This window comes from Dothidotthia symphoricarpi (genome assembly GCF_010015815.1).
Source record: "Dothidotthia symphoricarpi CBS 119687 unplaced genomic scaffold P153scaffold_2, whole genome shotgun sequence".
NCBI lineage: Eukaryota > Fungi > Ascomycota > Dothideomycetes > Pleosporales > Dothidotthiaceae > Dothidotthia > Dothidotthia symphoricarpi.
This window is the reverse complement of record NW_022985009.1, coordinates 1,394,838-1,420,528: the sequence shown is the minus strand read 5'-3', so window position 1 is coordinate 1,420,528 and position 25,691 is coordinate 1,394,838. Positions and strand designations below refer to the sequence as shown.

At 48.4% G+C, this 25,691-nt stretch overlaps 9 protein-coding genes across 9 annotated transcripts; 3 read left to right on the top strand and 6 right to left on the bottom strand.

Annotated features, from left to right (window-relative positions):
• Positions 1-261: 261 nt before the first annotated feature.
• Positions 262-3,597, top strand: P153DRAFT_281114 (uncharacterized protein; the record flags this gene model as incomplete). The annotated part of the gene is made up of 14 exons (XM_033663127.1): positions 262-816; positions 865-1,183; positions 1,232-1,272; positions 1,323-1,472; positions 1,523-1,730; positions 1,782-1,959; positions 2,017-2,018; positions 2,083-2,174; positions 2,225-2,264; positions 2,320-2,527; positions 2,576-2,725; positions 2,778-2,868; positions 2,915-3,004; positions 3,052-3,597. The coding sequence occupies 14 exons, from the start codon at positions 262-264 to the stop codon at positions 3,595-3,597; spliced, it is 2,670 nt and encodes an 889-aa protein (XP_033528546.1).
• A 533-nt stretch (positions 3,598-4,130) lies between these two features.
• On the bottom strand, positions 4,131-5,524 carry P153DRAFT_307073 (uncharacterized protein). The gene is made up of 2 exons (XM_033664650.1): positions 5,477-5,524; positions 4,131-5,418 (listed from the first exon to the last, which is right to left on the bottom strand). Exons 1-2 carry the CDS (start codon positions 5,489-5,491, stop codon positions 4,615-4,617), a joined length of 819 nt encoding a protein of 272 aa, XP_033528545.1. The 5' UTR covers positions 5,492-5,524; the 3' UTR covers positions 4,131-4,614.
• Positions 5,525-6,777: 1,253 nt separating this feature from the next.
• Positions 6,778-7,691, bottom strand: P153DRAFT_106110 (uncharacterized protein). The gene is made up of 2 exons (XM_033661879.1): positions 6,925-7,691; positions 6,778-6,872 (listed from the first exon to the last, which is right to left on the bottom strand). Exon 1 carries the CDS (start codon positions 7,540-7,542, stop codon positions 6,952-6,954), a length of 591 nt encoding a protein of 196 aa, XP_033528544.1. The 5' UTR covers positions 7,543-7,691; the 3' UTR covers positions 6,778-6,872; positions 6,925-6,951.
• A 3,598-nt stretch (positions 7,692-11,289) lies between these two features.
• On the bottom strand, positions 11,290-16,353 carry P153DRAFT_427995 (ABC multidrug transporter-like protein). Its single transcript, XM_033672696.1, has 4 exons — positions 13,365-16,353; positions 13,075-13,292; positions 12,043-13,025; positions 11,290-11,992 (listed from the first exon to the last, which is right to left on the bottom strand). Exons 1-4 carry the CDS (start codon positions 16,176-16,178, stop codon positions 11,652-11,654), a joined length of 4,356 nt encoding a protein of 1,451 aa, XP_033528543.1. The 5' UTR covers positions 16,179-16,353; the 3' UTR covers positions 11,290-11,651.
• An 810-nt stretch (positions 16,354-17,163) lies between these two features.
• Positions 17,164-19,145, bottom strand: P153DRAFT_331012 (ornithine aminotransferas-like protein; the record flags this gene model as incomplete). Its single annotated transcript, XM_033665454.1, has 4 exons — positions 18,573-19,145; positions 18,164-18,525; positions 17,413-18,114; positions 17,164-17,349 (listed from the first exon to the last, which is right to left on the bottom strand). Exons 1-4 carry the CDS (start codon positions 18,748-18,750, stop codon positions 17,164-17,166), a joined length of 1,428 nt encoding a protein of 475 aa, XP_033528542.1. The 5' UTR covers positions 18,751-19,145.
• Positions 19,146-20,379: 1,234 nt separating this feature from the next.
• P153DRAFT_381335 (uncharacterized protein) lies at positions 20,380-21,738 on the top strand (the record flags this gene model as incomplete). Its single annotated transcript, XM_033670035.1, has 3 exons — positions 20,380-20,589; positions 20,662-20,929; positions 20,984-21,738. 3 exons carry the CDS (start codon positions 20,380-20,382, stop codon positions 21,736-21,738), a joined length of 1,233 nt encoding a protein of 410 aa, XP_033528541.1.
• P153DRAFT_363139 (thioredoxin-like protein) lies at positions 21,476-23,235 on the bottom strand. The gene is made up of 4 exons (XM_033667307.1): positions 22,669-23,235; positions 22,504-22,603; positions 21,977-22,348; positions 21,476-21,924 (listed from the first exon to the last, which is right to left on the bottom strand). Exons 1-4 carry the CDS (start codon positions 22,741-22,743, stop codon positions 21,809-21,811), a joined length of 663 nt encoding a protein of 220 aa, XP_033528540.1. The 5' UTR covers positions 22,744-23,235; the 3' UTR covers positions 21,476-21,808.
• P153DRAFT_105399 (ribosomal protein S28e) lies at positions 22,870-23,848 on the bottom strand. The gene is made up of 5 exons (XM_033661877.1): positions 23,606-23,848; positions 23,507-23,559; positions 23,442-23,456; positions 23,284-23,367; positions 22,870-23,231 (listed from the first exon to the last, which is right to left on the bottom strand). The coding sequence occupies exons 2-5, from the start codon at positions 23,550-23,552 to the stop codon at positions 23,170-23,172; spliced, it is 207 nt and encodes a 68-aa protein (XP_033528539.1). The 5' UTR covers positions 23,553-23,559; positions 23,606-23,848; the 3' UTR covers positions 22,870-23,169.
• Positions 23,814-25,577, top strand: P153DRAFT_363137 (ATP phosphoribosyltransferase). Its single transcript, XM_033667306.1, has 4 exons — positions 23,814-24,209; positions 24,374-24,408; positions 24,459-25,121; positions 25,169-25,577. Exons 1-4 carry the CDS (start codon positions 24,193-24,195, stop codon positions 25,402-25,404), a joined length of 951 nt encoding a protein of 316 aa, XP_033528538.1. The 5' UTR covers positions 23,814-24,192; the 3' UTR covers positions 25,405-25,577.
• The last annotated feature ends 114 nt before the right edge of the window (positions 25,578-25,691 follow it).

The window sequence follows — 25,691 nt, the reverse complement described above, 5'->3', positions numbered from 1 at the left end:
TCAGTTGCCGTCGGAGAAAGTCTTCTGCAGCAGCTGATTGTCGCAAGATGCAGAAGCCAACCCCACTGCAAATGCGACTTTCCAAAAAATTCGCGTTATCGATAGCAGGCGCGCTATATTTTCGCGCTATCCCTAAGCGTCACAGCTCCTCCATCACGCGTCGTCGTCTGATATCTTTCACCTCAGTGCGTCCTTTGAAGCTTCGAGAGCTGGCGATGCGAATGAGACGATCGATCAACGACTAATTGCACAGCACTAATCATGTCTCAGCGATTCAGGCCCTCGACCTCCTACAGCACCTCAGCGTCCACATCTTATGCATATGGTGACTACACAACCACAACATCTGGTCCAGGAACACGCAAGGGAACTGGTAGACCTTCGACTGCTCGGCCAAGAACTGGTGCATCAACCATCGCCAGGATCGAAGCCCAGAACGTCGTGTGTGCCATTGCCGAGTCGCGTGGAATTTCGCCAACAGTCGGCTTAGCTTTTGTGAACCTCGATACAGCAGAAGCTGTGCTGTGTCAAATCTGTGACAGTCAGACGTATGTTCGAACGATTCACAAGTTGAAGGTGTATGGACCTTCTGAGATCCTCATCGTCTCTACTGCAGCGAGCCCCAAGTCGAAGCTCTTTTCTATCATAGAGGAGAATCTCGAGGATATTGACAGTAAACTAACACTGCTTGACCGTCGCTACTGGGCCGAGTCAACCGGATACGAGTACATACAGTCTCTAGCATTCAAAGAAGATGTCGAATCCATCAAAATCTCGGTCGCTGGCAACTATTATGCCGTCTGCTGCATTGCAGCGGTAAGTGGGTGCCTTGCCGTATCGATGACTGACTGAGACCTTTTACAGGCTCTCAAATACATCGACTTAGGTTTGGGAATGTTGTTCTCGTTCCACTCGCTCAGAATGAGATACGAGCCTTCGGAAGGATCCATGATGATTGATGTGTCCACCATCTACTCTCTCGAGCTGGTCCAGAACTTGCAGAATCCCAAATCGAAAGACTGCTTGTTTGGACTCTTGAACGAAACGTTGACACCAATGGGAGCACGCCTTCTGCGAAACAACATCCTACAGCCACTCACCGATCCGGATGTGCTCAACACTCGATACACTGCAGTCGATGAACTGACCACAAAGGAAGAGATGTTCTTTGCAACTAGGGCGGGTCGGTGATTTGTCTTGTAGTACATTGTTCTCTTCTGACACGCCATAGCATTGAAGAATTTCCTAGACGCTGATAGAATACTGACTGCGGTGAGCGTGGCCTCTGCGGAGAGGTTTCGTATTTGCTAAAATACATCCAGCTCATCGTCTCACCCAGCAAATCAACTCTGCAGACGACCGAGTCCGCAATAAACCAAGTCATCATGCTCAAGCAGTTCGTGACTTCCGTGAACCCTATTTTCGAAGCTCTCACTGGAGCAGCATCAAGCATGTTGAACAACATTCGTGAGGTGCGTATACATGTGGTACTAGAGATACTTTCTCTAAGCTACCCTTCTAGCTTTGCGCTCCCGAGAATATAGTCCCTGTGCAAGAGCTCATTGATGGCGTTATCAACGAGGACACCACTTACGCTAGACAACCCCTTGAACTGAGGAATCAACGCACTTATGCCATCAAATCTGGGGTCAACGGCCTCCTCGACGTTGCCCGTACTACGTACAAGGAAGCCACTGAAGATACGTACCAACATTGCACCGAACTGGGCCGTACGTCGCCGCCCATTGTGCATGTCTAACCGTAGTGCTAACCCATTCCAGAGGAATACGACATTCAACTCGATCTCAAGTATGAGAATGCACGTCAGTTCTACATCAAGATTCCAGTATCTGAACTTGACGGGAGAGACTTACCGCCTGTATTCACCAATGTCGTCCGTCGAAAAAACAACTTCGAGTGCCAGACGTTGGAGCTGATGAAGCGCAACCAAAAGGTACGGTTGATATTGCACTACCAAAAACTTACTAACATCACAGATCAATGTGTCGCATCAAGAAGTAATCTTGATGAGTAAGTTCGTCCCTCATGGCGCACAAGTCATGCGATTGCTTACACCTTCAGGTGACCAAGCTGTTGAGGCTCTTATTGAGGAGGTTCGTAGCCACATATCGATCATGTTCAAGATTTGCGAAGCTATCGCATTACTCGACATGGTATGTGAAGTTTCGCCTCTACAACCAACCAAGTTTGCTCATTGTGTTAGGTGGCTTCGTTTGCACAGCTTGTGACGATCAACGACTACAGTAAGCGACTCAATCTCGAGTAAAGCATGGAGTCTCTCTGCTGACATGTTCGCAGCCCGACCGCAGCTTACAGATACGCTCGCTATCAAATCTGGTCGACACCCCATGAAAGAGAAGATCATGCAAACAAAGTTTGTGCCGAATGATGTCTACGCTACCCAGCAGACTCGGCTCCAGCTCATCACTGGTTGCAATATGAGTGGGAAGAGCACTTACATCCGTTCTGTTGCACTGATGTCAATCATGGCTCAGATCGGGTGCTAGTAAGATTTTGTGGTTTTGAAGTTGATGAAGTTACTGACTGAACACAGTGTCCCTGCTTCCTACGCCTCATTTCCTATTTTGCATCAGCTCTTTGCTCGGCTGGGTATGGATGACAACATCGAAACCAATGTGTCGACTTTTGCAGCAGAGATGAAAGAAATCGCATTCATCTTGCGAAATGTTGACCGACGTGGCATGTACGTCTCGAGACTATGTTTGACGAACGACATTGTACTGACCAGCTATCAGCGTCATCGTGGACGAGTTGGGTCGAGGCACCAGCACCAGAGATGGATTAGCTATCGCCTTGGCTATCGCAGAAGCTCTTCTGTCCAGCAAAGTGAGTAGCTGTTGAGTAATTGGGAGCATTACTCAATCTCTAGCAGGCTCTCGTATGGTTTGCGACACATTTCAAGGACCTGGCGACTATCATGAATGAACGCGCTGGAGTGCTGAACCTGCACTTGGCAGTCGAGGTGAGAGTTACCCAAAAGTTCCGTCAAACCTTCTAATACAAGTTCAGCTGGAGAGCAACGAAAGCATGACAATGCTGTACCGAATAGCCCCAGGTGCCGTCCGGGAGTCTCACTATGGCCTAACACTTGCCCGTGTCGTCCCGCTCCCACCAGGAGTCGTCGAACACGCCACGTTCGTCGCGCAGAAACTCGAGCGCCATCTCCTGAAACAGAAGAAAGCGTCCAAAACCGTGCTCAAGGAAAAGCGCCGTAAACTCATTCTCAATCTCAAAGAGCATCTTGTCCAGGCCCAAACTGGAGTCCTTGAAGGCGAGGTCCTGACAGCTTGGCTTAGAGAACTGCAGAAGGAATTCGTCAATCGCATGACCGCGCTTGAAACTGAAGCAGCGAGTGCCGGCCAAGCCAGTGAAGATGAGGACGAGGAAATGCGAGATGGGAGTGAGTACGAAGAAGAGGAGCGACCGAGTACGCATGCCAGTCAGCCGTCTGTTATTTCAATCGATTCGAGAACCACTTCATCAGAGTCTGCGTCTACTATCCGTGCGATGTCAACGGTTTCTACGGATCGAGCGGTGTCGGACAACCAGCGCTAGGACGGTGTGCCGTTGGCTGTTTCGACATTCACCTACCAACTGTGATGTGTTGTAAGTAGATGTTAGTGTGGGGTTTTATGTATTCGTACCTCCTCTCAGCTGGGACGGAAGAAAGGAACGAAGGAACGAAGGAGGAAAATAACACCGCTTGATCGGTCTCTTGACGTTGCAATAAGATCATACCAATGCGCAGTCACGTAATGTAACACAACGCATGCATGTCTTCGTTTCTTCTATGTTGCCCGTTTCATGAAACATCTACTGTTGCAGCAGCTGTATGTTTTCTTTTCCCCACATGCACATCGCTGTACACGGCATTCATTTCGAGATTGCATATGGAACTGCTAAAAAGAGAGAACATCGAGGCCATTTTAAAGTAAACAAACATCTCGTGATACAAAGCGATGTAGGGAGAGAACCTGGGCGACCATGGTGATCGTTTCTAACTGGGTGTCTGTGTAGAGAAAGCACGTTAGCCCAGTCACTACGAGGTTGTATGCTTGATTGAGAAGTAAAGTTGCATTGCCATAGCCATCCATGCTAACTAACACGTAGTAGTAATTTTATCGTACACATTTGATCCAATCCGCCTTCATCATCTTCGTCATCTTATTGTACATCGTTCATGAACACATTGCTCGACAGATTGGCTCGCATCCGGACACATGCACCCACCTAAAGAAAAAACATTGCCATCTCATCGTTGTCGCCACATGGTCCTGCTGAAAACTCCTGCAGTGGCCAGACATGCCCAGCCCATCGGCAACGCCGGTAGGAAAAGAAAGAAAAAGAAAAGAAAACAGTGGGGCTTCGTGCTTGTTGGGTAAATCTGTTTGGGGGTTGGTGTGGGGCGCTCATGAAACAAACATGTCGAGAGCCCAATGTATTCATACAAACGTCCAAGAACATAGTCTTCGCGTCGTGCGTTGAGTAGCGTCGAGCAGATATATAGCTCACAAGGTAAGCACGATGAAGCTACCGAGGTCGACGCACAATAAACGCGATATCGCACGCAAGCTAGAAGCCGTGAGGACGGCCGCCAGCGAGAGCCTGACGAGCAGCGTCCTTCAGGTACTCGTATCGATCAGCAAGATCGTCAAACTCTAGCAGGGCTTCTTGGCAAGGAAAAGGGACGTCGATGGTGAGCTTCTGCCAATCGTTCTTACGGCTGCAGGCGACCCGGATGAGAGCTTCCATGCAGTTCAACGCAATCTCGCAGATGTTTCGCGTCCACTCCATGTCCAGAATGCCCGTCGGATGCTCCAGGCTCTGAGTGTGGGGGTTGATGAGGACCGGCCAGGAGTAGTTTGGCTGCGACGGCGAGTGAAGGTGGGGTGGGGGAGGCATGGGCGCAGCGTTGGATGCTTTACCTAGCCTGTAGAACTCTGCCCAAATGGTATCGTACTGCGATGGGAAGGTGCTGGCTGGGAGTCTGTCGCGGACGTTGTGCCTATCCTGGAGACCCTGACGGAAGGCAAGTTCTTGCACGGCCAGCGCGTCGTTGATGCCAGCCATGGAGATCGAGTTGGTACCGTAGGCGGGATGGAGCATCGTTGGGGCGCGGATGCTGGAGAACGAAGAACGACCTGTAGAGTTGCGAGGCATTGGAGAAGTCTGACTAGAAACAGACTCGCGACGTTGAGTCGACTGTCCGCCGTTGGCTTCACCACGCGCGCGAGGTGTCGTCTTGTGCGGAGATCCATAGGAGTCTTCTCGAACGTTCTGCGTGCGGTTGCGCAGCGGAGAGTTGAACGCGGAAGACATGCTATGAGCTCCTGCAGACATACGACGGTTCTTTTCTTGAACAGTTTCGTAGTCACCCTGATACACGCGTCAGCAATATACTCTTGCCTGATTGTGAAAACGGTCATGCGCTCACATGCTGCTGCAACATAGGTGATTGTTTGGGCAACTGAGCAATCGCGATAGAAACGCCCCCGCCATCGTTGCGGCCGACCATTGATGCTGATCCCCCCGAAGATGACGGTGAGCCTGTCGAGCTGCTTCTTCCGTCGGACTCGACACCAGCGGCGTTGTCCAGAGCCCCGAAAGGGTTCAAGGACTGGAAGCGCGCAGGGCGGCCGTCATGACTGTGACTACCATAGCCGTTAGGCATGATCTTGACGCCAGGCCTGCTGGGAACGTGCCACTGAAGTATCGTTGTGAATAGAGGTCTCGGCGACGCGCAAAAACAGTGAGCTGACTGACCTTGTTCGACATCTCTTAAACACTCTACACTTTTAGAAAGCAACCACAGCGCCGACGATGATACAACAAAGGAGGACACGAAGTGATCTCGCGGGAGGTGGGTGATGGTATGTGATGTGGAGGCGGACGTATAGTCAGTCGTGATAAGACAAACATACGCCAAGCCCCACCCACAACGTCGCGAAATGGCTATTTGTCTTCTGGTCTCGCTGCTTGGAGTTGGAGCCAATTGTAAAGCCCAACGCGGGGCTCAGAATCCGAGATAGTGGTCGTGCCTTCCGCATTTGTGCCAGTCCACTCTTTCACTTCAGGAATAGAACGGACAGAACCATTACAGTAGTAGAAACGACATCGCCCACACCGTTGCCCAATATCTTTGTTCCAAGGTAAACTGGAGTGAGAGACCATGAAGAAGGAGATGTGTAAGCGTTACCTTACAGTTGTGGAGGTGAGAGGACTCAGGTGATACGACGAGGAAACGCATCGAGTGAGTCGTGGAAAGGGGAGAAAAGCATGAGCTTCAGGACCCATCTCACGTAGAAGCAGACGTTACTTACCTGTCTGGTCTCACGAACAACGCAATCATATGTAGATCAAGATGCAGAATCAGGTCTTGAACGTGAACAAGGTAAAACCTCACTCAGACAACGAAACAACAAGACAAGACAAGATGGTAGAAGACAACGGGAAATGAAGTGCAAACAGAATGCAGCCTGGCTATTGCACAGGCGATAGTGAATTTGCGGTACCAACGATGGGTAGAATGTGACTCCCACGTGTGCAGAATTTCTATCCGAACAGAAACATGTATGAACCCAGAGAACTCCATCATGCTCAAATGCATCATGCATTACGCTCAATCCAGAAGTACGCCGTGAACCCCAGGAACTCCAGCAATATGTTCGCTCGACAAAGGATATCGACAATGGAAAAAAGGGCAGAACATGATAGATATCTACATTGCCAGAAAACGATAAACACAAGAAAATAGATACCAGCAATGATTCTGCAAAAAGTGTGTGTAATGAAGTCGTGAATGGTGCTCGAAAGACAAACGTGAAGCGATCCTGCTGATTGTTAGATTCAATGCCACATGCGGTTGTTCAACGGGTGACAAACCTGATACAATGATGCTGCTCAACCCGCTCAGTTGTGCGGAATCTCCTTGCTCTTGCCATCACCAGCCCACACGCCGCCGCCAACCGCTCGTGTGATGCCCACACCGAGGCCCACAGCAGCAGCTACGACGACGAGGGCGATGAAAATCTTGCAGTACAGCCTCTGCTTGCCTGTCAGGTTGCGGAAGAGGTTGCAGCCACGTGTGCGTTTGTATGTCTTCCGCTGGTCGAGTACGGCCTGTCTTGACGGCCACATACTGCACTCCTTGACTCTGCCGTCGACCGAGACCTTGGGCTGTTGCTGTGTGGATGCGGTGGAAAGCGGGACACCGGCTTCAACGTCGCGCTCGAAGGTGGTGACGTCGAGGTGCGTCTTGCTCGGGAGGGCGCCATCCATGGAGCGACGGGCCTCAGGATGCTTGTAGAAGGCAGAGTATGGGTTTGTCGAGTTGACAAGTGCTTCCTTTGCTGCCACCTCTTCGGTGACTGAGGTCATTGTGGAGTCGTTGGATGGCGGGGAGCGGAGAATAGGCTTGGGAGGAGCTGCGAGAGTGGTTGTTGGTCCCTCGATGGTGACGCCAAAAGTTACGGGTTCGTACTTCTCGGCAGGTGCTGCCATTGCCGCTAAAGAAGCAGTGATTTGCGCGACGACGTGTGTTGTGGAAAGAGCGACCGTGTTTGGTAGCGTGAACGGACGCAGTCGTTGATCGTCAGGGAGACCCCTATTGAGAGACGGCTGGCTGCAGATGCACTACAGGGTTGCGTTGGCGGGCGGTGTGCGACTTCACAAGTCGAACTAGATTCACAACAGGAGTGACATAAAGCTCAGCTGATTTGGTCGTGTTCTTAGAGTTTGATAGCGTGGAGAGGGCAGGCGCGACACGCGGTAGCACGAGTCGTCGGGAAGGAGCAGTCGAGATGGCTGGCAGAAGTAGCTGGGCGTCCGGCGTGCGTCAGCTACAGTTGCTGTGGAAGGTGCGAGGGAGCGACGGAGTTGGGGCTGGAGAATCGAAGACGTGTAAAAGCAAAAACGAGCGTGGCCGTGGGAGGAGGCGGATGGATATGAGGAGCTCTCAACCCAGGGTGCTAGAGAAGGTCTGTGTGAACTATCAAAGTCCCCTAGCTCGCTAGGGTGATCAAACACGCTAAGCCTAATTCCTTGCAGAATTGACGTCGCAGGACCGTCTCATTCGCTGAAGCTCCGCAGATCGATTCCTTTGGATTGCGACGCTGGGGCTCGATGTACTGCGCCCATCTGCGCCCGTCTGCACCCGTCGGTCGCGCTGTGCTGTGTCGACAAATGCGTCTCTCCTCTGGTTCTTCCACCTCACACAAGACTTGGAGCAAGCTTATCGCGCGCCCACAGAGCTTAGCGCTGCTCCATGCCAGTCGCCAGACCCTCTACCTTGGTTCTGAGCGCAAGTGCCTGACAATCCCAACGACGCCGCACCACAAAAGGTTAGCCAGCGCTCGGTCCAGACTCTGGTTTTGCATCGAACCATCTTGGCGTGTTGAGCTCTGTGCGGCCGAGGCTCACTGCGGCTAGGCCATGCAGCAATCGCCCAGGCGGCTGAGAACACCATGCGGAGAGGCTGGCCGAGAGCCTTGGTGTAGTAGCTTGTTCCATCCTGGAATGGCACAAGTGGGCGGATATTCTACTTTTCTTGGTAGTGACATCTACCGAAGTGCAACGATGGCGACTTTGTGTCCTTCTGGAGGCGTTGGCCAGAGGCCTTGGATCGCGTGCGCCGGCTACAGAGGATCCGCATCTAGCAGTCAAACGAGGGGCAAAAGAACGCGACGCTCTTATACCTGTTTTCGTTCTTCGGGAGTACTGAGAGCAGGCGAATGTTGAAGAAGCTCTGTGAGCTTGTCTATGCTATCTCTATACCCCAGATTACGATGATACATTGTACATGCAAGGACCAATGCTACTCCAACCTTCACAAACGAAGACATCGCGAATGTTACCCATTACAACAAAGTGACGTGCAGACAATCTGGAACCGAAGTACCGCTATCCCATAGTCCGCTACATAGAACCCGCGGATTTCAGCCTAACTATTAGCTAATTAGAGCGTGGCTTAGCGTCAGTAAGTTAGCGTTTAGCAAACGTTACAAACTTTAAACTTAGAAACTATTAATTAACTTAATACTAACTTTATCTATACTTTATATCTTTACTCTACGTTTATTAACTTTATATATTCTTAAGATAGCGCCTTACAGCTACGTTAATAATAACCTTATACCTAAAGAAGGCTCTACCTTATAAAAAACACAGTAGAAGCCTTTACTTATATACCTTAAAGGCTGCGCTAAGAACCCTCTACTATAATAGGAACTACTTATACTTAATAACCCTAATAATTATAGCTACTTACGCCTACCTCTTTACTATAATAGTAAGCCTTATAATTAGACTCTTATTAAGCTCTTTAAATTATTCTTTACTAATACTAAGGTTATAAAAATATATTACTATACTAATAAGAATACTTATTACTAATACTAGCTTAATCCTACCTAAAAGCGCACCTATGCGTAGTATAATATAACACCTTATAAAATCTTTAGTTATCTAGCTATATAAATCTATATAGGTATATATTATAAGGTATAAATTAAAGATTACTAGTACTTTAATATATAATTTAAAGTAGTCTACGTCTATCTATATAAGATTATAGGCCTTAATTACTTTAAGTAAATTAATTACTACTTCTATATTACGCCTCTATATAATATTAATAACCTATTTACCTATCTATTTAAATAAGTTTAGGAGTTCTCTAAGTACGTCTATTATATTAGCTAACGCTACTAGAGCCTAAGGTAATATTTAGCTGTAGATAAAAGTATAACTTACTTTTATAAGTATACTAAAGAGAAGACTATAATTAATTATAAGTCTAACTTAATAAGTTATAAAATATAGTACCTTAGAGATTCTAGGTATTAATTAAACTAGCTCTTTTATAGTAAAGGTTTAAATCCTAGTAATAGCTCTTATAAACTTAACCTATATTATATAAGACTTAGTTTCTATCCTACCTAAGCTCTTATACTCTACTTTACCCTAGACTACTTTACTAGTAATATTAATATACAGCTACTTAAGCCTAATAAATATATAATTTTTATAGATAACTTATTTATATTAGTACTGTTACTTAAGAAGTTACAGTGCGCTAGGATTATAGCTATAGGTACTATATAGATAGAGAAGACTTTACGTAAAATTAGTATAGGTAATATTCTATCTTAGGTATTATAGCAGCCCTTTATAAAACGCAAAGCTATAGCTCTACTAATAATATTATTCTAGCTAACTAAGAAGCGCAGCTAGCTCTAGAAAAATATACTGCTAGTAATAATATTATTACTATTACTCCTGCCTACGCAGCCTACCTAGGAGACTTAGAGTAGTTAAGGGCTAGAGCCTAAGCCCCTAACTACTCTTAGTAACCTAGCTAAAGGCTTCTTAATAGATCTTATTAATATTAAGGCTTAGTATAATAAACTTAAGTAGAGTACTATTTATTATAATACTTTAAGAAGTAAAAGAGTTAGAATAATAGCTTAATATAATAATAATATTATTCTATTTACTATAATATTTAATAATTTAGTAGCTACTATTACTAGGTTAAGGAAGAGACTAGGTAAAATATAGACTAAAGTAGTCTAAATATATATAGCTTTTAGAGACGCACTTTATAAGAAAATAGAGATTCTAGTTTTAATTAATCTCTATAATAAGTTTATAAACGCAATTAATTAATTTAATTAACTTTAGAGTTACTACCTACTCTAGTAGGTCTATTATAAAACTTAGAGACCTCTATTTACTCTCTTCTTTAACATTATACTTATAAACTTATATAAGCTATTTAGGTATACTATAGGTAAATTGCTTTCTAGCTTAGATACCTACTAGGGTTTTCTTCTTAATCTTATAGTTAGTCTTAAGGGCTTATTAAAGTAGTAAATACTTCTTTATTAATAACTCTAAATTAATGCTGTTCTTAACCTAATTACCTATAAATAGGTTAAAATCTATACCTAATAGTAGTATTAGCCCTATATAATTTACGCTAGAATTAGCTTATAAGTAACTTAAAAAACCCCTCTATAAGTTATTTTAAGCTTAAAAATTAACTTAATTTAAAATAAGAGACTGTAGAAGACTATTTATAGGTATTTATAGTATAATAAAATAATTTACCTACCTTGCTAGGCTCTCTATATAAATAAGGAGGAGCTTAAATCTTAGCTTATTAGTAGTAACAGGCGCTACTAGCCTAGGCTTACGTAATAATTATATTAGAAATATAATAATCTTAACCTAAATTAATCTTACTAACCTATATTAAAAAATATTAAAGTTTAAATCTATACATGCGTTTTTTAGTAACAGGCTTTAATTTTCGTGTTCTTAGGATATAATGCTATGACCTAATTCTATTAGCCGAAATCCGCGGGTTCCATGTAGCGGACCATGGGATAAAACGCCGTAACATGCACGTCTAGCACTGTGTGCCATTACCCCACCATCGATGCGGTAACAATAACCGCTTCTGCCATCGAACCAACGCCTCGTCGGATGATGCCATGATTCTAGCGTGTCCGTCAAACGTCGGGCTGACGAGTCCAAGCTAGCCATGCAGAAGCGCAAGCTGCAACCCAAAAACCAACATCACGGACCAGGTCTAATAGGTGCAGTATCTAGCTCCTACCAAAGAAGTCCTCTCTTTGAATTCCGCTACGCTCGCACATTGAGGTAAATATACCGCCTTGATCATAAAGCTTGGCCGGCGTGTCGAGCTCCGCAATCAACCCAGCGTCCATGACGCAGATACGGTCGTACGTTATAATAGTCTTGAGACGATGCGCAATACAGAGTAGGGTCTTGCCCTTGAACCCTGAAATGATCGTCTTTTGGATCCGAGCGTCTGTTTCTTGATCTACTGAACTCGTAGCTTCGTCGCAGACAATGATTTGCGACTGACGGACCAGAGCGCGCGCAAGAGCCATTAATTGACGCTGTCCAAGGGAGAAATTGAGACCTGAGAGAAGTTAGCGATTGTTGGAGAGACTGTTCCGAAGGACAACCTACCTTCTTCCTCGACAATGGAGTCGAGATGAATGCGTCCAGAATGGTCGTCCACTGTGGATTCGTTGGAAACAAGATCGGCTTGTCGTAGTGCACCCCAAAGTTCCAGATCAGAGTGCTCATGGAAAGGATCCAAATTCGAACGGATTGTGCCCTTGAAGAGCGTAGGATCCTGAGGAATGATGGCTAACTTTGAGCGCAAATCGTGAAGACCAACCTGGCTGATATCGACACCGTCGATTGAAATGGAGCCACCAGCCAATTCCTGCAAACGGAAGAGAGTCGACATGATCGAACTCTTACCGGCTCCTGTTCGACCAACAACACCTATGCGCTCACCTGCACGAACATGCATACTCAAGCCTTTGAGGACCAAAGGCAAGCCGTCGCGATATCGCATTTCGACATTATCGAAGACAATCTCTCCATGCTCAGGCCATGTCGATCTTACCTCGCCCATTTTCAGAGGCGCCTCCTCCTCCAACTGCGTCCCATAGTGGTGAATGCGCTCCGTCGCGTTCATGTTGTTCTCCACCTCGGCGAGCTGACGAACGGTGAACTGAATCATCTGCACGATGGTAAGAATGTACGACAGTACCAATCCAGCTATACTCGGATCGACGGAGAAACGCGATGTTACAACGAGGATACCAGTCGTAAAGACGAGTAGCATACCGACAAGGTCGAGACGCATGCTCAGCCAACGTTGGTTCGCGAATGTCAGGTAGTATGCGCTATTCATGTCATCTACAGCAGCTCGAACCGACCGGGAGAACTGCGCTTGTAGACCGTATGCGCGGATCGTAGGCGTGCCCATGACTGCCTCGCCAAAACGTGAGAATACTGTACTTCGGAGGACAGATTCGTGACGCTTGACTTCGCGTGCCGAGCTGCGGTAGAATGTGGCACTCCACCAGAAGATGATTGCTAACGGACCAAGAGCAATAACATAGTAGTAGTAATACGCAATGATCAAGATGAAAACACTGCTCAACATCAGCAAGAACTCGACAGGATGAATCTAGGTGGACTCACGCAATGATCTGGGCCAGCGTAAGGAAGTACATGCGCATAGAGTCTGTCAATGTATTGTCCATGACATCAATGTCCTTGCTGAAACGGTTGGTGATACGACCAAGAGGCGTCGTGTCGAAAAACGACATCGGCGCGCGCAGAACTCGAGTGATGGCGCGATGAAGCATAGTCTTACCGGCTTCTGTTCCGAAAATGGAAACCGAGATCGAGAACAAAAACTAAAGCTATGTTAGTAGAGCAAATATACCAATACGAACCATGCAAACCAGCAGGACAAAGGGCCAACATACCATGAGTACAGCTTGCGTAAAGCCAAAGGACGCATAGGCACCGATATAAGCACCCTCGCTGAACCCGAACTTATTAGACGTCCAGTACGAAAGCCACAAGCTAGTGACAATGTTCGCACCCTGTGACAGGACAAGAAGAATAAAAACCAGTGGACCAACCCAGAGACCGCCTCCAGCTCGAATGTACTCGATCCAGACGTCCCACGACACGCTTTTTGTTGCGCGTTCCTCAACCTGCATGAGTGCCACTTGTTTCTTGCTTTTCTTCTTCGTCTTTGTGATGACCTTCTTCTCGTTTTCACCCTCGTCCTCGAGCGCCTCATCCTCTTCGTCGTGCTTCTCTTCGGACTTAGTCTGAGTCATAAGCTGCTGGAAATCTTCGTTGCTAGCCATCAGGTTGTCAAAGGTATCGACGGCCTGTACGTGGCCCTCTTCCACCCATATAATTCTGTCGCATCGATTGAGGACGTGGAGTTGATGAGTAGCTAGGATACGGCACTTGTTCTTGAGCAGGCCGCAAATAGCGTTGTCCATGATATGACGACCGACGTGGGCATCTACAGCACTCAAGGGGTCATCCATAAGGATAATGTCAGCATCGAAGTAGATCGCTCGAGCGATGTTCATTCGTTGCTTCTGCCCACCGGAGACTGTGATACCGCGCTCGCCAATCTCTGTTGCATCGCTGTGAGGGAGCATATCGAAATCTGGTCGGAGGGCGCAAGCTTCGATGACTTGATCATACCATTTCTGTTTGAAGTCTTTCCCGAAGACAATGTTCTCGCGCACACTCGCATTCTGAATCCAGGCGTATTGTGGACAGAAAGCTCGAGATGCGCCGATGGTGACTTCGCCGTTCGTTTTCCGCATGTCGCCTGCTAACGCAGCAAGTAGAGAGCTCTTCCCGGATCCGACGCTTCCAATAATAGCGACCAGTTCGTCTCGGCCAAATGTGAGGTTCAGCCCCTTCATCGAGAATGGCTCCTCTTCCTCAACAGGCTTCTCGTTTGCGTCTGGAGATGGTGTGATAGCACCTTGGGCTTTCTTCTCCTTCTTCTCCTTCTTCGTCGGCTTCTTTCCAGGCGGTCCCTTACCTGGCGAGTCTTCTGCTTCGTGTGACGGATGGCGCTCCCATGTAAAATCTGCATCTTGTATTACGACTGCATCTTTCGCGTTGTAATCCCATACCGTACTCTCCTCCGCCTCTTCTGCTAGAAAGAACTCCTGGAGCCGATTAATGGATGCGTTCGCGTCGATGACCTGGCCGATGACAAGCGGTAGGAAATTCAGTGGAATACGCATCGAATTGAAGAGAGCGAGGGAGGAGAAAATACGAGCCGGGTCGAGATTAGGGTGAACCTGTGAGTAGGTGATGAACGAAATCATAGAAGCGAAAACAGGCATTGACATTCCAACAGCAAGGATAGCGTTACGGAGTGTGAGTAGAACCTGGATTCCTCCTATTTCCTTGTTTCGTATGTTTTGGATACGCTCGAGGAAGCTTGTCTCCCAGCCGAAGTATTTAACGAATCGAACACCCTGCAAAATCTCTTGGGTCAAGCTCACGCGTTGGTCGGTAATCTTGTTGATAGCCACTCTCCTGCGGAAAAGCGTACCCACAGCTTTGCCAAGCAGCGGCATAGCAATCAGAATGAGTCCAAGACCGGGAAGAGCGCTATAACTCAAGTTGACCAAAAGCAGAATAATCGTGATCACAATGCCAATCGGAGCTGTCCAAATCATGTGAAAGAAGCCGCTCGCCTGATCAACTCGGTATGTATCAGTTGACATCAGATTGACAATTCGGCCATTGCCCCAGCCTTCGCCACCGCCATCGACACCCGCAGCACCGCTCGGGGTCTGCTTCTGCTTCTTCTTCTTGAGGAGTCTCTGATACCATTTCTTCTCTGCCTCGCTCCCTGGCTTAATGTCTGGAGGTGGCGCGTCAACAACAGCTTTGCCACCCGCCTTTGCTCTTCCTGATAGCTTCTGAGCTTTGTCGAACACCTGTGTGATGAGAACCGCTCTTGCCTGACCACCAATAATCATTCCTCGGTACATGAAATGGTTCGTCGCAAGACTCTGGCAAAATTGCATGACCGTAATGCCAACTACCAGCCCGATGCCTTCTCCAATATGCGGTGCAGGTTGATCTGTGCGCTGAGCTATGTATGCTCTTGTGGCGAAGTTGATCAGGTAGCGAAGAACAAAAGGCGCTACAGCTTGGATGACTGATGCCGTTAGTTGGCACAAGCCGCCGATGATGAACTCCCATTTGAACGTGTCGAACAACGCCCCAAGAAGCGGCCGTTTGCCACCCTCTTGTAACCGTCTCTTAAAACTCGCCTCCATCCTCTCGGCAAGCACATCCGCACTTCGATTAGGATTGACCGCCCAAAGATCATTCTTCTCTAGAGGTCTCTTATAGCCCTTCGACATGAGCGGCTGCATCCACTGGAACGTGAGTCGACTGAGGAACCCAGCATTATATTCAGGACAAATTTCTTGCTCCGCAGGTACTGGTGGTTTTGCGCCCTGTTTCAACGGGTTGAGGCGTTTGAACCACTTCTTCTTCTTTTGTATGGAGCTTCGCGCGTCAGATTCGACATCGCTAGTTTCTGTGAAGGCACTTGTACTGCTTTGATGGCGGGACAACGTGTTGTCTGAATTGCGGCCATGGCCTGCTTCCAGGGCTTTCGAATCTGCTTGCGGTTTTATTGGCTCGTATTCTGTGGGATTTACTGCTGCTGCTTGAGGATCCATCAACCCCGTTCCCTTCTCTTTGTCGTCCAGGGACGAGGTCGAGGTCGACATCGTCTGCAGCTCTTTACGTGGCAACCGCTAAGAACCAGGAGTGTGACCGCGAAGTTGACTTGTAGGATATGCAGAAGCTTTCTCTCGTGTCTTGCAAGAGGAAGTAACTGTCAAACGAGGAAATGTAGGAGGGATGGCGCGCCACGTTGATATACGAAAATGTCAAAAAGCTGACATGTTTGCTGCAGGTGAGACGACTCATATACCGCCAGGCGACTCGTCATTGAAATGAGTGGCCATCTTCGAGCTAATGCGACGCCTTGACCGGTTCTAAGCGGAGATAAAATGTACCAATGAGCAGATGCACAAGCTGATGCATAATCCGGGGTGGTTGCTAAGCGGCAAAGATCCTTTGATGCCGTCGGCTTTTGTTTTAGCCCGACAGCCCGACTGTTCAGATTCGAACACCTTCCAATGGTCAAAGATTGAGCGGCTATGTCTGCTAGAGTCGAGAGCCTGCAGAGAGTCAGTATTGATTGAACATTTTTGTGGAGTGTTTCCATGACATCTGTCATCCGACCGTGTTACCACGGTTTCGTGTTTTCAATATTGTCTCCACACGAGGACATGACATAATAGATGTGCATCGGGACGGTGGAGCCAGATGATCGCTTGCCGTCTGGCCCCTGCCGAAAAGCTTGTGTCATGTCCTGCCCCCTGCAGGCCTAGAATAACACCCAAACGCTGAGCCCAATGTGAACAGAGCATTCCTGGGAAAAACTCGCGCTCACGATCACGACAAATATCAAGAAATTGCGACTGGATACGATTGCGTTACGAATTTGACTCCTGTAACTGTAAAACCAAACCTCAAAACCGCATGCCTAATGCGCGATAGCAACAATTACTACAAAAGGATGCTAGCCCTATGAGCCTTTTCAAAACAACCTACAAAGGTTGAGATGCGCAAGGTCCTTCACCATCAACGCCAACGCAGGTCGTAGCCGCGACCAACATCTACAAGGTATCAAGCGGAATAACGACATCAGTTATCCACTCCAATATGCACATTCTTCTCACCAGGTGGGAGCACCTTCTCCTCCTTCTTGCCCTTCAAGTTAGGCAGCTCCTCCATCGCCTCCTTGATGATCGAGAGAGCCGTCTCAAGTTCCTCCTCCGTAATGACGAGCGGTGGAGCTAGACGGATGATGTTTTGGTGAGTCGGTTTTGCCTGTTGCACAGTGTTAGTTGCGTCAACCTCCTTCTTATGTGCAATCTTGAGAGCTCTTCCTACCAGTAATCCCTTCTCTTTGCAGAGCATGCAGAGATCCCACGCGCTGTGTCCGTTCGTCTTGCTCTCGTCAATGATGATGGCGTTTAGCAGGCCCTTGCCACGAATAGTCGTGATCATTGGGTTGTTAATGTTCTTCAAGCCCTCGCGGAACTTCTCACCCAAGGTTTGCGCACGCTCAACCATGTTCTCTTCTTGGATGAGTTCCAAGGCCCGGATTGAGACGGCGGACCCGAGTGGGTTGCCGCCGTAAGTCGAACCATGAGTACCGGGCTCGATGGTGAGCATAACATCTTTCGAGCCCAGGACACATGAGACAGGGTACATGCCACCTGAGATAGCCTTGCCGAGCAGGACCAAGTCAGGCTTGATTCCACTCCATTCATGGCAGAGCATCTTGCCTGTCCGCGCGATACCTGTCTGAATCTCGTCGCAGATGAGGAGAACATTGTGCTTGTCACATAGTGCCCTGACCTCTCGCAGGTAGCTGTCATCTGGTACAACAATGCCGGCCTCGCCCTGGATGGGCTCGACCAAGAATGCAGCGGTGTTCTTTCCGTGTCTCTCGAAAATCTCCCGTACATCGTCCACGTTGTTGTACCGAATCGCTTTCCCAGTCGTAGGGCAAGCGCTTCCAATACCGGGAAGGTATGGGCCATAGTTGTCGCGTGACTCGGGATCAGTGGACATAGTGATGGCAGCAAACTAGTATCATACATTAGCATGAGATAGCAATACCATTGCAAAAGCTTACAGTTCGTCCGTGGAAGTTCTCCTCTACGGAAAATACCAACGCCTCGTTCTGTGGGATGCCCTTCACTTTGTATCCCCACTTGCGCGCAATCTTGACAGCCGTCTCCACTGCCTCAGCGCCCGTATTCATAGGGAGAATCATGTCGAAGCCAAATAGCTTCGTCGCATACTCGGCGAAGCGCGGGAATACATCGTTGTAGAACGCTCTGCTGCTGAGCGTCAATCGCGACGCCTGTTCGGTCAGGGCCTTGACAAGCTCAGGATGGCAGTGGCCTTGGTTCACAGCGCTGTACGCGGAAAGGAAGTCGAGATAGTGCTTGCCCTCAGGATCCCAGACGCTGCACCCGCTTGCGCGCGCGAAGACTGCGAAAAGTAAGTTTAAAACAGCCGAAGTATTGTCAAAGGCATACCGATTGGAAGAGGGTGGTAGTTGTGCGCAGCGAAGTTGGCTTCCGTATCCATAGCCTCTGTTGAGGATGAGGAATGATACTTCGCAGGGTCTGGTGTGCCTGTGGGGTGGAACGCGCGAGCAGTTGGCTTGAGAGCTGTGCCATTGCCCGCGTCATTTTGAAGTACGCCAGGAGCCATTGTTGTTGCTGTATAACTGATAGATAACACTGGGTACTGACGTGGGGCAGTTTGGTGGGGAAGAATGTAAATGTTCAAAGATGAGACTGGAGAGAAAGAGAGGGACACGAGCAGTTCTTATTTTCTTCTGTTGTTGAGGATGGTGCCGTACCTAGCCTCTACCTGCGCATAGAGGAAGTTGTTTGTTTAGTGCGTTGGTATATCGTTTCCAATTGCCATTAGGGTACGAAGCCAACGAGAGCCCCTCGGTTGAGAGCGGAGACACATTTAGCACGTTTGTCATTGGCTCACCTCATGATGTGTGAGGGGAAACACTCAGTCGCGACAAACGCCGAAGATGAGGCCGGTATGGCGAGGATGAAGGCAAAACATATAAGTTGAAGATAACGAGTAGGTCGCGATGGGGTTATTCTTGCCATTTTGACGCGACGCGTCATTTGTCGAGCAATCAAAAACCTCGGACCCTCCGGCTGCCGTTCACCCTTCGCCAACTCATTCCCTTCATTGCGACCTGCCTAGCTAAGTCGTGCATTCAAAAGAAAGCCAGGCTACATGCAGTAGTTCGGTTGGTTTTGTGCCGCGACGCACGTGTATGAGTTCTGTACGGAACACTCTTATGCGGTGACATCTCCAGGACCCTCTTCAAAGACGGTTTCCCTCAGCACGTTCAATTTTTTCATTGGAAATTGAAAAAGGTAGGCATTTGTCTCGGATGTTGTAAGCACGACTTTGACCCCGCATCTTCGGTCTACACATCAAATCAAGGCTTTGTGTGAAGGGCCGACAAGGCTGAGGTTTATGCCTCGTTGCTTTGAGGTTCGTCTTCTTCCATCAACTCAGGTAAATGAAAAACGCCTCACCGATACGGATCTAGACAAGCAGGGCGGTAGAAGTAGGCAACACTATGAAGTCATAGTTTCTTTCAAAGAAGGGACTTCAATTGTTAACATGTCGTCGCTGCGATCCATTCGGCGAGGAAACACAGCCATCGAAGTCCGACTACAGTCGTAATGCTTGAATGCAAGAGGTAAATCAATCACTGGACACAGTTGGTCAGCTATCATCAGATGTGTACGCCTCTACGACTTGCATCAGGCTGAAGAAATCTCCCACCCCCACACAACTTCCCCGCAGCAGCCACAAAGTTAATCACGATTTCCTGTTGCCCATAAGGCTGAACGTCTTTATTTCTTTTTCGTAGTATCGACCAACGAGGCACACTGGAAGGCTGAGTCGAACTTCGCATGAACCACGCTGTTTCCCCAATGGACATGCATAGGCACTAGAAGCCTCACTTCACCGATGTATTGGAGCGTCTCAGTTTAGGCGCAGTCTTCAGCTGGACGCATATTTGGACCCCTGTTAACGCCTTTTCAAGGCTACACGCCCTTCAGGCCAAATCAGATTACCCTTGGTCTGCAGAGATGCATGCAAGAGAGTTCAGCTGCAGGGCTATGCGTTCTCTGAGTTCTGTATATTCCAACCGGATGATGGGAAGCAAAGGTTACAAGAAAGCAAGTTTGCGAAGAAACAGGACATACTACGGCTATAAAAGGTAGTTGAGTGTGTAGCCGACAAACGACCTTCGACATTTCATGACACTGGGTATTCTTTTTACATCTACCCAACATGAGTTGCCCATTTGAGCCTGATTTTGAAATCGCCCCGAACGTGACTTTCTCCGCCTTCGAGAAGACCCGCGAAGAATGTCCAAAGACCTATTTGCGCTCCGCATCAGGTGGAAGCATGATGCCGTGGTTATTAGTTCTTTTCTTGTTGCTGTTCCATTTACCTTCTTGTATCATCCGTGCTGTTAGATGGGAATCAGCTCAATATCTGGTACGAGACAATAAGGCGTTATGCCTTCCTCTTGCATCGCAGTGTTAACGAACCTCTACTGATCATTGTTAGGCTCTAGGTCTTGCAGTACTAGCCATTGCATTTACTGTACAGGCCTACCAGAGTACTGCACTAAAGCCAAGCGAGGTGCTGGTATGGATGCCATTGACGCTGGTGCTAGATGCTGGAGCCATGCTACAGATGGTGGTTCTCATCATCGAGAAACACGATGGTGGCGTGAGGGAACTTTGGGCAGCAGTCCAACACATGCTTTCCTCCGCTAAGCATGCGGTCCTGGTAGGGCTATTTTCATCGAAGAGGGCAGAGCGCACACCGAATGGTACGTGACATCTATGCCCGCACTCGTCATCTTCGAGGTCTGACAGTTACTCAGAGACACAAGAAACCACCGACCCACTTTTGGTTACGAGCGATCCAAACCATCAGGAAACACGATCGGCCACTCAAAATATCTCAGACGTCGAAGCTCAAGCATCACTCCCGCCCTTTGCCGAGAAACAGCAAACTCCCGCACCTGGCACTCTCCGTTACGCCATTGTCGCGTTCTTCGCGTTCATTTTCCTCCTAACACTCGTCGTCCTCCAACTCTACGGTCTCCATGCTGCTGTCGTCGGGCGGCGCCAAAAAGACTTCTCAGTCTTCTGGTGCTCACCTTCATTCCGCGACTTTGCCGTTGCCATAACGACAGGAAATTGCGAAAGATACATCGTCGTTGACTCGATCAACGGCATCGGATGTATCTCACTGCCAGCTAGCCAGCAATCTGACTGGCTTCTCGGTACTATCATTGCGCTCGTAACAGCGCTCATCTGCCAACTGCTCGACACTGTCTTGCTCAAGTGCACAGACAGCGAGACAAGGTACCGAGGCGTGAAAGTGCAGAGACCGTGGTTGACGATGTTTGGGGGTATGGTTATGTTGATTATTTTGATCACCACTGGTGTCTTCAATGCGAGTCGATTGCCAACCGGAGTGACGGAGAAAGTTTGGATATACCGAAAAGAGCCATCGAAGGCGGTGGGTAGGGTTTGTCATGGGATAATAACCGCCCCAGGATTGAGGGGTATGTTGATCGGTTATCTCGACGGGCTTTTTGAGAGCTGGGGAACTGTGTATTATGGGAAATGAGGAGAGTTTCCGGAAAGTATCAACCTCCATTGCTCTGTATCAAATGCCGAACTTCTTATACCTACTCCCCTCAAAGCATCGCTTTCCATCCTTTTCCACCTGGCCTCTCAAGATCCAAATGATCGCACAATTGTCCCAACCGATCAACACCCCAAAAGCTCTGTGTCTCCCCCTTCGTATTCGTTGCTGTAACACCTAATTAGTATGCATTCTCGCCCTAATACGATCGTCCACTCACCAACAAACCAAGGCAAGCCGAACGCCCCCTCTCCAAATGCCTTATCCGTATTTGCCGTCAACGCCGCCTTGACCTCCTCACTCTTCATTCTATCCACCACCTTCCTCGCATCTTCCTTGCTCCCTACAACCGCCTCGATAGTTGCCAAGATGTTCTCTGGTTTCGTCGGCTCCGCCCAATGTGCCCAAAAGTTCTGGTAGAAGAGGGCGACCGCGCTGGTGACGGACTCGGGGTGAGAGAGTGAGAGGGAGGCTAGGACGCGTTGGATGGGGAGAGTGTTTAGGGGGAAACCGACGGGGGCTTTGGGGGTAATGGGGACGGAGAAGGTTTGAGCGAGGCGGACGCGTTCGGATTCTATCCATTTGTCTTTGTCTGGGGGTTGTTAGGCAGTGCATTTGATGTAGTCTTGGAGAGAGCCAGATAACGTGTTGCACGTGCAAGAACCTCGTATGACCCGAAGTCCACAAGTATGGTGATATGCAAAGTGAGACTTCTATGTGCCGGAAGGCTGGTAGGAATTGACTCACTTTTGATGTGAAGTGGTGGTGTGTTATTACAAGCCTTCATCAAGCCTCCTAAAAAGATAGGCGTGTACGTGATGTCACACTGCTTGAAAACTGGTGAATTCTGCACATGTCGCGATTAGAACCTTTGTCACACAGTGCGTGTACTTGTGCAATGATATAACTTACCCTCAGGACATAGAATGCGATGTAAGCAAATGGGGAGACAATGTCAACGTAGAGCGTGATCTTTGGTTTCGACATAGTTTCTTGAAGGCCGGAAGCTGAGGACTCCAGATTAAACAAACAGGATCCTTCGTTCAGGTTGTGTGACAAGGTGTAGTAAGATAGGGATTCTGGGGAGCTGGAGTTCAGGACACCGAATAGCCGAGGCCCGTTGGAGGGTAGGTCACGATGGCGCGTTATCTCTAGACTCACTTTTTACACAGAGTACTGCATGTGCCATCCTATTAGCTGGACTAGCTCAAGTTCATGCTCCTGCAAAATCTGGCAAACGATGGATATTGGAGGAGTTCATCGATTCATGAAAGTGCCAGTAAAGCTCATGACCGCACGCGCCTTCGCTGTGGAAAACGCCACTGCCATGCATAACCGACCCATGCTATAACTTTTGTGATCCCCCTCTAGATATCGTTGATCATAATCGCAGCTGTACAACCCAACTTGGGTTTAACGCAGACGCCTGGCCTCACGCTCAGACTCAAGCAAGCAGAGGATGTCGTTCTCGCGGACTGCCCCGTGCATTAGCCTTTGCTCTGATGCTCCGTCTTCGAATGTTTGTACCTGCGCCCTTGACGTTGCGGATAATGCTTCGGGTTTCGTCGTCCATGAACTCGACACGGCACTGGGTGACACCACCGCGAGAGCCTGTGGTAGGTTAGACGATGTGAGACGGTCGTTATCGCGTTGCGTCGCGCGCGCTTCGAGGTGATGCTACATACCGGTACGTCCGAGGACTGCATAGGGAGTTAGCACGCGTCGTCCAAGCCGCGTAGAGTGTACGTACCACGAGTGACCTTCACGAGCTTAACGGGAGCCTTGGCTGTATCCATGATTGCTCTATCTTGATGAGTTCTTATCTTGTGAATAGCAGAATCTAACTTACAATTGACAGGGACTGGTTGCGACGTTGAATTTGCAAGTTATGTGAGCTGTGGGAAATTTGGGGTATCGACGTCAAAGTATATTGCCAGCACTCACCGCCTTCGCTTGCACGATTGGCTTGAAGGAGTGGATCGCGGGGCATCTTGCATATGCTGATTACCGTTGGACGATTGGACGTCATCCGCCGAAGTTAAAGCCGCATATCGGGCTTGTAAAAGTTGAGCTCATCGCTAAAACACTATTCTTTAATGTGGAGTGATAGTACTCACACCTTAGTTGCATTTGTCACACAGAGGATACTAATGTTCCTCAGGTTTTAAGGTACCCCTCACTGACTCACGGAGGCGCATATCTACCAACCTAATTCTTGTACACAACAAATCGACACATCTACCCGTAACAAACGCGCATCTATTTGCACAAGACGCATATCTCCGACGTCCGTTTAACGTCAACATCCAATAAGATCCACGTACGTGGGCACTCGCTCTTAGCCTGCAGAGAAGAAGATTTGAGGCTGGCGAACGTTTGTTGCACCGCTTTTGCATACAACACACCTCGAATTGCTTGCTAGGGATATTAATCAGCATGGATCTCGTCAACTCGTATGTGCATATTCTCTCCTCTCAATCATTTCATTGCTTCTCCAAAACGACACTATGGGGTTTAGCATCGGAGTCAACGATACAAATGGCGTAGCAAATGTTGCGCCTAGACATCGACAAGGCAGTAGAAGTCTCCCGGTCTTGACTGACACGTTGGGTAATAGTCTGAATGATCGTCTGCTGTTTGCAGTGCCCAAGAGTATGTTTCAAACACTATCGACATTCAACTTGTGCTAACGTCTGTCACAGAGGGCCGCCTTCACCAAGTCTGCCTTGACCTCCTCCACGGCTCGGACATCCAGTTCCACCGTCACTCGCGTCTCGACATCGCTCTTGTCAAGAATCTACCACTCGCGCTGGTCTTCCTGCCCGCCGCAGACATCCCAACTTTCGTAGGAGAAGGTCGTGTTGACCTTGGAATAACTGGGCGGGACCAAGTGGAGGAACACGAGTGTGCAGTGCCACCAACAGAGACTACCGGTGTTACTGAGGTGCTCGACCTTGGCTTCGGAAAGTGCGATTTGCAGGTACAAGTACCATCAAAGGGTGGCTTGGAGAAGCCAGAGGATCTGATCGGAAAGAACGTCGTCACAAGCTTCACGAATCTTGCAGAGCGTTATTTCAGGAGACTAGAAGCAGAGCAAGCGGGTGACGCAACAAACGGAGAGGCCAATGGCCAAACCAAGCTCAAGACCAATATCAAATATGTTGGAGGAAGTGTCGAGGCGGCTTGCGCGCTAGGTGTCGCAGACGGCATCGTCGATCTCGTTGAATCTGGAGAGACTATGCGCGCGGCAGGCCTGAAGGCGATCTCAACAGTCGTCTCGTCAAGCGCCATTCTGGTCAAATCGAAGCACCCCTCAGACCCCAAGCTTGTCGAACTCATCACAGCTAGGATAAAGGGTGTCATTAGTAAGTTCACCATCAGATCCCAACCGGCATCACCTAACTTCTTCTAGCTGCCCAGAAATACGTCCTCTGCTCATACAACATCGCGCGCGTGAAACTTGATGCTGCTAGGAAGGTCACTCCCGGAAAACGCGCACCCACAGTTACTACCCTGGAAGAAGAAGGGTGGGTTGCCATTCAGGCCATGGTCTTGCGAAAAGATATTGCTATCGCTATGGACGAGCTGACGGCGGCTGGCGCTACTGATATCCTGGTGACGAAGATTGAGAATTCGAGGACAGACTAGAAGGCCTGGTAAGTGAAATAGAAGAAGGAACTGTATGGTTGCATATGGTGCTTTCGAAAAAGCTGAATGGTATCTTCAGCATCTGAAATGAGATATGGGCTGGAGAGATTAGACATCTTTAAGCATGACGAGCCTTCCCATGAAAATACGAATTGACATATTGGTTTGAACTCTACCACGCTTTGAAGTTATCTAGCCGTGAAGTGCTATTTTTGTGTAAATTTGAATATTAATACATGTCAATGGGTTGACGGATGAAGTGTACAATAGAAGCAACAGGGACTACG